Source organism: Humulus lupulus, chromosome 3 (assembly GCF_963169125.1).
Source record: "Humulus lupulus chromosome 3, drHumLupu1.1, whole genome shotgun sequence".
Classification (NCBI taxonomy): domain Eukaryota; kingdom Viridiplantae; phylum Streptophyta; class Magnoliopsida; order Rosales; family Cannabaceae; genus Humulus; species Humulus lupulus.
In genome coordinates, this window is record NC_084795.1 from 130,155,857 (window position 1) to 130,165,931 (window position 10,075).

General features: G+C 32.0%; 1 protein-coding gene across 1 annotated transcript; it reads right to left on the bottom strand.

Moving 5' to 3' along the window:
- Nucleotides 1–1,051: 1,051 nt before the first annotated feature.
- On the bottom strand, nt 1,052–3,929 carry LOC133823150 (glutathione S-transferase U17-like). The gene is made up of 2 exons (XM_062255754.1): nt 3,536–3,929; nt 1,052–1,650 (listed from the first exon to the last, which is right to left on the bottom strand). Exons 1-2 carry the CDS (start codon nt 3,854–3,856, stop codon nt 1,270–1,272), a joined length of 702 nt encoding a protein of 233 aa, XP_062111738.1. The 5' UTR covers nt 3,857–3,929; the 3' UTR covers nt 1,052–1,269.
- Between the last annotated feature and the right edge of the window lie 6,146 nt (nt 3,930–10,075).

The following is a 10,075-nucleotide window of genomic DNA, read 5'->3' on the forward strand; positions in this document are numbered from 1 at the left end:
TCATCTCCCATAAAATAATACAATTTAAAGAAAATGATTCAAAAGGAATTACACTAAATGATCATACGAATTTACCCAAAGGACTTGGCTTAGCAGATTGTAGGATAAGGATATATAATTTATTAAGTAATAATATGTACATTTAAAATATACACTCAAATATTACACGCAGTGAAGTGGCAGTTTAGTTTAGCCAATCATATTTATTAAAATTAGGACCTACTGTTTTAAAAAACAGTGACACATCACTGTGTGTAATATTTGGGTGCATAGTTTGAGTGCACGTATCATTACTCATAATTCATTATATCTTATTTTTGTAGCCGTTAATATATTAATTTTTTTTTTGAGTGTCACGAGACAATCCACAATTTTCAAACTATAATTTCTTTTCTGTTTTCTTTTTTAAAAGCAAAATAGAGTTATATTAGCATGAGAATTGAGTGAAACTCAAATTTATTTCTTGACATAATAACACCTACAAATCAAATTTGTTGGATAACGTGCCCTCAAAGCAAATTTTAAATATGTATAAAATTTAATAAAGACAATATTTTTTCACTAAGGGTTACATATTAAAGATCATGAGGATATAATATTGTTCATGTAATTTAGATTTAAGGATATACATATATGTATGTATAGGAAGATTTGATTAAAGAAAATAAAATAAAATATTTCGTAATTATTAGAAGTATTGTATACAATATAGATTGGAATACGACACAATGAAAATATGAACTTTTTGATCGTTTGATAGTTATTTGACTTGACTTTAATGACTCCTATTTGTGGTCTCGTGAATTTTGTTTATCAAGTAAGGCCTATAAAATAATAAAGACTGAACCTTCAATATTCTGGAGTCATAGAGCGGAAGTAGCTAAGATCATATTATGAAATTCACTCCTTTCTATAAGATAGTAGATTTCTATTGAGAATAGAAATTTTATCTGGTTGCAAAATAATTCTTATTAGAAAATCAATGAAATTAAATGGTAAATATATAATTAGAGAAATTAATAAATCATGCATTGACTATACCAACGGCATCTAATAAGTAATAAATTGTAGTTTCTACGATAAAACTGAATTTTTAAAAGCACAATTATGAATTTTTAGTGCAATATTTCAAAGTTAATAATAATAATAAAAAAACATAGTAAACACAAATTTATTTCTTAATCATAATGACATAACTAGAGTTTTATTGGGAAGCTCCATGGATTAGTTATATATTTATTTCATCGAAGAGAAGCAATGAAAAGGTCATCACTTTTGGGGTTGAGCTCCTTTGAGTTTAGCAAAAAGAACCTTAGCATACTCAGCAAGCTTCTGAGTTTCAGGCATAACACCACTAACAGCAGGGTCTTGACGGAACGTCTCAGCCCAATGGGCCAACTTGGGCGTGGTTGCTGGGTCAATCAGTTTCAGCCCACTTGTCAGCTCTGTGACCTTAATCCAGCCCAAGAGGCTCCCCAACGCAATGTCAAGGAATCCAATATGGTCTCCTCCACTGAAGAAACCTTTTCCTTTGCTACATACTCCAAAAGCTTCTTCCAGCAGCGTCAACCCTGATGTGACCTGTTCCAGGGCAGCTTTCTTTCCCTCCGCGTCTGGAGCTGCAGCAATGCCTTTCATAGATGGGAACAACTGAACCATTCAAAGAAATGTATCAGTTAATTGAGGTTAATACACACGCGCACGCATATAACAATTTATACATGATTTTGATGGTCTAATGAGGTAGAAGAGAGATTATTAAACCATGTGACGATTGGGAACCATTTGAAGTCCCTTTAAGAATATCCTCATTCATTTTAAGTGGAAACAAAATTCTTCAGAGTTTGAACCGTCCATTTGAATGTTCATTTTAAAATGAAAAATGAAAGCATCGCAACAACATTGTTTTCTTTTTGACCACTACTCAAAAACATATAAACTTGTGCTTGTAAATCAATTTTCTTTTAGATGTATGTCACAAAACATGTATTCACAATGAATGTGAATAAAAATTGGGAGTCACTGGTTCTCTATCAAAGTGAGATCATGAGTCTAAATTAGTGTTGGAACGAGTATGACATGCGAGTGAGTAGGTGCCTAAACCTTGCATTGATTTTCACCCTTACAAAAAAGTAGGGGTTAATAAAGTATGAGCATTGTTATTAGGCATTAATGGTATCTAACACCAACATAAAGTGATTTCTTATAAATAGTTAGCAATATTGCATAAAAGTTATTAAATTAAAATATGTGAATTGCATCAATAAGCATTACTAATGCACTTTTATGTGCAATTCTCATCAAATATCCATGTAACCACATAAGCAACTAGAAGCCAAGCCACATATATCTGAAAATGTGTTTGGCTCCTTATCTAAAAAAAATTGTTCTTTGTTCTTAAAATTTAAAAATTATTTTATGAAAACAAGTAGGTATTTGACATTGTTTTTAAAAAAAATAATGTTTAAAAACAAAGTTACGAAAAAATAAAAATTTTGAGAACAACAAAAATCATTTTTAGTTGTTCTTAAATTGTTTTTTGTAATTTTTTTTCTCACATAACCTTTTAAGCTATTATTATCTCACGCTACTTTCTCTCTCATATTTTCTCTCATTACTTTCTCTAATATTGCTTTTTGATCTCCTTATTTTCTATCTCATCACTTTCTCTTTTTTTTTTTCTTGCATTAATTTTTCTCTTCTTAATTTTTCTTTCTCAAAATTTCTCTTATTATATTATTTCTTCTTATTTTTCATTATTTTTCCTTTCACATTACTTTATCTCATTATTTATTACAAAATTTTAATATATTTTTCTTTTTGTAAGTATATTTAATAATTTTTTAATTTTTAAATAAAAAATTATTTTTAGAATATATTAACAACCGAATCAGAAAACTACGTGAATCAGACCCTAATATTTTATAAAGGTTTAATAAATCTAATTTTTTTAATATATAAAAATATTTTTCAATAAAATATTGTTCTTTTCTTATTTTATATCTATGGGAAAATATTTGTATAAATATTCTTAAAAGATTTAACCATATTATTCGCACTACGAGTGATTCACAATTAATCAGTAAATCTTAACAGCTTAATAAAAAAAAATTCATAGAATTTTATGAATTAATAATTTATTTCCCTCTTTTTACCTCCGGCTGTCCTACCCACCCATATGCACTCAATCCTAGAAAAAAGAAAAGTATGCTTTTAATAATTATTAAGGGTTTTATTATTGGCGTTTGAGTTTTTCACAATCATTCGTTTAGACCAACCGTTTTTGAAAATATATATTTGGATAAAAAAATAAAAAATTCAAAATAGTGTCCTAAACCCAAATTGATCAAAATATTTTTCAAACCAAACTTCTGTTACTTTTATAAATTCTTTCTTTACATTTTTTATTTAATAGGGGAGAATACCACTATAACATAGTTACAATTATTCTAACATCTCAGTCACCGCATCAACATTCATAATCAAAAACCCTAAAAACATGTGAAAAAAAAAGGAAAAGAGTAGATCATTATACCTTATCATCAATATAAGCGGCCCAAAAGCGCTCAATGGCCCGATCGTAGGGATCAGAAGGAAGAATGGAGGGCCCAGATGAAGCCCAAACATCATCGATGTACTGAACGATGATCAAAGATTCACAAACGGGTTTTCCTCCGTGAATAAGGACTGGGATTTTCTTGTGTACAGGGTTAGATTTGAGAAGCAGCTCGGATTTGGCACCCAAAGTCTCTTGGAGAAATTCATACTGGACATGCTTGAGATTGAGGGCGATCCGAGTCCTCAAAACAAATGGACTCGCCCATGCTCCTATAAGCTTCACTTCGCTCTCGGCCATCTACACTCACTTTCGACAAAATCAACAAGTTACAGAGAAAAATGCTAAACTTGAGGGTGTGAACGAAATGAGGAAATAAATAGACGTAAATCAAGGACGGGCATGGCATTTATTTGGTAGGTAATGACTTAATAATTTGTGTAAGCTCCGTACATTGTAAGGGTAAAGTTAACATTACACGAATATTACCTTTATTATAAATCTTTCAACATTTTCCAATCATGTTTAAATCTACTGCTCTCTCAAAACAAACACAACTTTACAATTTGATACCAAAATAATAATTAAAAAAAAAAAAGTAATCTTTTCATGGGAAAGGTCGCTTTGAGCAACCTCATTTCGAGAAAAACAAGAAATTCCACAGAACAAAAAATAAGAAAAGTAAAAGATTATCTTTCATGAACATTTTTGGGTGAAAAAAGTAGAGGAGTTATACGGGGTTGCATGTGGATGTGGTTGGTAGGTACAGAGATAAATGTGAAACGTGCTACTTTGAAAGTTAGAGATGTCACCTGGTCCAACCCATGACTCATATCTAGCACTCCTAATTATTTCTAAGGCGGACACCTTAATTATTATTTATTTTTTAAAGGACATCTTAATTATTACTACCTGTGCCAAAAATTGCTTGAATAGAATGCTAAAAATTATATTAAATTTAGTACACAATATAATATAATGTCTATTTTGGATACTCGTATCGTTACTCTAATATAAATAATATATTTTTTATTTATTTTTATTCTATTTTTATTATTGTAGTATTATCTTTATTTATCTTTCACAATTATTATTAGAGCATAGTGCTAAAAATTGTGTCAAATATTACATATTAATTTTTTATGCCAAATATAGCACAATATTTACATATCACATTGGAGATAGTCCAAGTACTCAAAAAAAATATATTTTATACACTTATAATTCAATTTTTTATGGCAAAAATATGTAACCATTTTGGTGTAGTCATTACTACCAAGATCATTAAGTGTTGGTTCAACTAACTAAGCTGCCACATGTCAATCTATTATTGGTCCACATCATAATTTTAAAAAATTCTTATTAATTAAATTTAAAAATAAGAAAAATAATTAAAAAAATAAATTTTTAATATAAAAAATATATTTTTTTTGTTTTTCTTGTTCCCTTATACTTTTTCTTTCTTCTTCTTCTCTCTCCATTCAAGCTCTCAACTAAAATCAAATACATATTTCACTAATAAAATTATAAACTAAAAAATAACTTAAAAAACTCTTATTAGTAAACCAAAAACACAGACCTTGGACTTGCAAACCAAAATCTCATATTCGAGAAAATTCATTAATTAACCCTAAAAACCCCAAACGATGCCTCACAATCGTGATGCCCCTGTAGCTCTCTGATCTCCACTATTAGGTTGGGTTTTTATTTTATTTTAATGGTGGATCTTAATTCTGCTGTAGATAAACTAATATGGATAAAGCAAGCTGAGGAGGCGAGGATCAAGAGCAAGGCGAAGAAAGCTCCAGCCGCGAAAATTTTCTTTGAAGCCACATTCAAAGATGTGGAAAAGAATTGCGTGAAAGATACAACAGGTGTTTCATCGGACAGCGAGAACGAAGAAATTGAGGACTTGTCGAACAAGCCCATTGAGCCGATGGACCCTTCGAAGTGTACAAAGACGAGTGTTGGGATCACTGGCAAAAAGAGTTGAATATGGGAAACATGTGGCTACCTATTATATCTTCTTTCATCGGCTATTAGTATCGACGACATATCGAAAAAAAGAAAAAAAAAGGATTACTATGTTTAATTTTCTTTACAGTGTAATAAAATCTAGAATTATAAATACCTATCGTATATTAAAGTTACACCATTTCATCTAAAAAGAAATAAACCGGGCTTACTCTTTTCTTTTTTTAGAAAAGATCTTCTATCTCATATGCTTCACACACTCCAAATTAAAACTGATAAAGAAACAAAAACAAATAAATCCCCACTTTAGTAGACACAGTATTCAACCACACTACGCAAAATATTAATTGAAATCAAATTAACTCTTAAATAACAACAATTACTCTCGAAATTTTTTGGAATATAACCTTTTCAAGTGCAAATATGCATATAAAACCACACTTCATAATCACCATCGACACCCAGTAATTATTAAAATACTGGGTAATTTTCAACAATAAAGATAAAAAGAAAGGGCAATTTAGGATCCCCGAACTATTACATATACCAAATCGTGCCCCCTCAGTTTTTAAGCCCATTAAAAATTCCACCCGAACTATTGAGTGTGTTGAATTATGAGACTTCCTTCCAATTCCGTTCAATTTGTCATAATGGAGCTGTGATCTGGCAATTACCCCTACCATGTGGCCTAACACGTCAGTAATTGTTGAGAAATTTATTGAAAAATAATACAAAAAAATAACCCTAGTTCTATATATAATGGTTTAGGGTCTTTGTTAATAACATAGTTCTTCATGTACAATCAGTTATTCAGTTTTTTTCTCTCAATCAGCACTAGAAAAGACCTTCATTTTTCATGGGCAGCCAGCAAATATGTCTTATTCCAGCAATTCAATCAATAATGGTAGAAGGTATGAGGAAGAGCTTCAATTTAATAAACCCATTTGTGATTGTGGGTTTGAGTCTGTAATCCGCACTTCTTGGACAGTTGATAATCCAAGTAGAAGGTTTTATGGCTGCCCAAATTACAAGGTTAGTTGTTAGTTAATTATTTTTCTTTTAAATGGGGTTATGGCGTTTTACAATATTGGTCCAGTGCCATTTTTTTTCTTTTTGTTTTGCAGAGAAGTGTGAATGATGGTTGTCAGTTTCTTAGATGGATAGACCCAATACATGGTGCAAGAAATAGGAATGATTTAGGAGGGTTGTTTAGAAGGTTGGAGGAGATTGAGGCTAATGTTAAGCAGCTGCAAATTTTGGTTGAAGAAAGAAATGAAGAAGTTGATAGAATGTTAAAGTTGTTGAAAAATGTTAAATTTAGTATATGTATTTGTGTTGTAATATTTGCTTTTATTTTGTATTTGATCTTTGGCAGTGTTTGATATATGTAATAGGTAGTGATTGATATATGTAATGGGTAGCAATTATCATTTTGTTGTTATGACTAAAAGAAATAAATTTTTTTTGAATGGTTACTAATCTAGCAGTTTGTATCATTTGTTGTTATGAACTGTTAAAATAAGAACTCCAAACAATAATGTGAACTCATGATAGTACTTGTGCTTGAATAAGAAACATGTTTACAAAGAGTTCCATAAATGCCTTTTACACAATCATCACAAACTAATCGAAATGACAGACACAAATTAAGAACCTTCTTGCTGAGATGCTGTACATAAACTAATCAATATGACAAATCTAAAATCTCAAAGTTTATGGTCATCCTTTACACAAACTAATCAAAATGGAAGACATGATTTTCCAATTTTCCTGCTGATACACATTCAAAATGGTGAAAAACATCCCAGTAAAAAAAAAAAAAAAAGCATGCAGTGGTCATATTCATGGGTCATTGTTCATTGATGCAACTCTCACTTTCTTCCTCAAAATTTTTCCACCTTTATCTTGCTTATTTGTTGGTTTCATTCGAATAGATTGCTTGGCCTGAGCTCTATTCTGCAAAAATCAACAAATTCAGAGGTTATAAAGGTGTAAAAAATTGAGCTAATAATAATCGATTATTTCATAAGTTGTTTGAAGTACCTGACACTGTTGAGTGGTTTCTTGTCCACTTGTTTTTTGGGTTGATGAGCTTACTGAATCATGAGGCATTGGATTATGGTTTCTTGCATAAGTTCCAGGATCCTTTGGTAGGTTATTCTTAGCCTATAAAACAAGTTAAAGTAACCAAATCTGCAATATTTATGTAATTTTAAAACTGAAATAGAAACAACATCATAAATAAATTAAAAAGAGCATACCGAGGTTGCTGCATTTCTTGCACATGTTCTAAAATTGTTGAACCCCTATTAGTTGACTTAATTTCCTCTGCATAGTCCCAAAGAGCAGCATATTGTTCCTCATAGCCTATAAAACAAGTTAAAGTAACCAAATCTGCAATATTTATGTAATTTTAAATCTGAAATAGAAACAACATCATAAATAAATTAAAAAGAGCATACCGAGGTTGCTGCATTTCTTGCACATGTTCTAAAATTGTTGAACCCCTATTAGTTGACTTAATTTCCTCTGCATAGTCCCAAAGAGCAGCATATTGTTCCTCATAGCTCCCTTCAATATTTTTTGTTGCAATTAGCCGAGCTCTATAGGCTTTATCCCTTGATATTTCAAGCACATGGTCCTTACTAACCTTGTGCATAAATGTGGAAACACCTATCTTTTCATTAATCTTGAACTCTTCCAAGTATTTGTCACTCAACCACTAGGAAGTTGCAAACCAGTTATTATTTGTCCTAGAGCACTTGTGTTCAGCTTCATATGTTTTGATGACAAAAGTGGGAGTGTCGTCAACCTTAGATGCAAAACACACCCAAGGGCAGTTAACACCCTTACATTGTGCCCTGACTCTATGTGGATCATTCCTCTTAAACCATATATCCTTTCCATTTTGTATTGCATACTCCCTTATTGCTTGCTTAAACACTTTTCCTGATGGAAAGGATAATCCCAATTTAAAGGTTGGTTTGGCCATGTCAGTTGCTGCTACAAACTCAGGCAAATTAGGTAGTTTCACTTTTTTAAATGTTTTTTTTCCTTTGTGGAACTCACTACCATCATTCCTATCACTCTCATCCTCAGTTGAGCTATCACGTGCACCCATTTCATTGTCAAATTCCACCATACCCCCATCTCCTACGTCAATTTCTACAGGCCTTTTTCCCATCCTTAGCAAATGTTGTTCGCCCATTTGGTCGACATCCATTCCATCATCATCCTGTGCATACTCCGGGTCTCCTTCATAATCATCAGCTTCAACGTCACTTTCTTTAGTACTGTCATCCCTAGCTTCAGATTCATTTCTAACTGCACCCTCATCAACAAACTGAGTTGTGTCATCAACCAAATGAGGAGCATTTTCTGTCAAGTGTTCCCTTACCAAATCAGCTGCATTTCTTGTCAAGTTTTCCTCTACCAAATCAAGGCCAAACCGAGGTGTGTCATCCAACAAATTAGGAGCACTTTCTCTCAATTTCTCCTTTACCAAACCAGGCCCAAACTGAGTTGTTTCATTAACCAAATCTGGCCTACCAAAAAAAGGCCCAACATCATCATTTTGATTACCTAAAGCAGGCCCAACATAAACCCCAACACTTCCCAGATCAGACCTATTCAAACTAATGTCATGTTCTACATTTTGGGTCAAGTTTTCCTCACCCAAACCAGAACTGAGTTCATCATTTTCAACACCCAAACTAGGTCCCACACTAACCCCACTCACTAAATCAGTTCCGGTAACATCAGAAGCTTGACTTTCATTTAATTCAATTTGACTAAAAAAGAACTCAACCACTTGATTAATCTTAACAAAAGCACTAAATTTCTTAAGTAACACGGTGTCACTGCTTACATACTCCAGTGTCTTACAATTTGCCCACTTAAAATAATAACCAATTGAAGCAGGATCCAAGTAACCTAAATCCCTTGCTATCCCATGTAATTCAAATAAGCTCATAATGTCGACACTACAGTGATGCACCTTGAGAGTGAATGCAGAAGATGTTGGCTCTACACAATAAAAAAACAAAATAAAATATGTTAATCTGTCAAAACTAAGCAATCAATGGTCCCAAAAAAACTTTGTACTTATTTAATAAATGGTATCTTGACCAAGTTAAAGCACACACACACCAATACCCCACCACAATCACCCATCAAAAGTCTTAAATAATTTCACTATACTCTGCACCCTGACTACAAAAGGACAAAACTACAGTCGGACTCAACATCACTAAAATGACCAAAAACACCTATTTCTATGTGTATAAATAACCTAAAGCATAAGCATAAGCATTTATTTTTGAAACCAGAGCAGCCCATCACCTTGTTCATATAACAATTTCGAGAAATGAAAATGCTGAAACAAAGGGAAAAAAAAACTTACCATAAAATGGAATCGCATCCTCACTCATCTGCTTCAGGTAGCCTTTCTTTCTTCCAGCATGAACCTTCTTCCTCCCTATTATCGTCGACCCAACACTCACAATTCAACACACTAAAAATTTCCCCAAATGACAGCCCTAATTT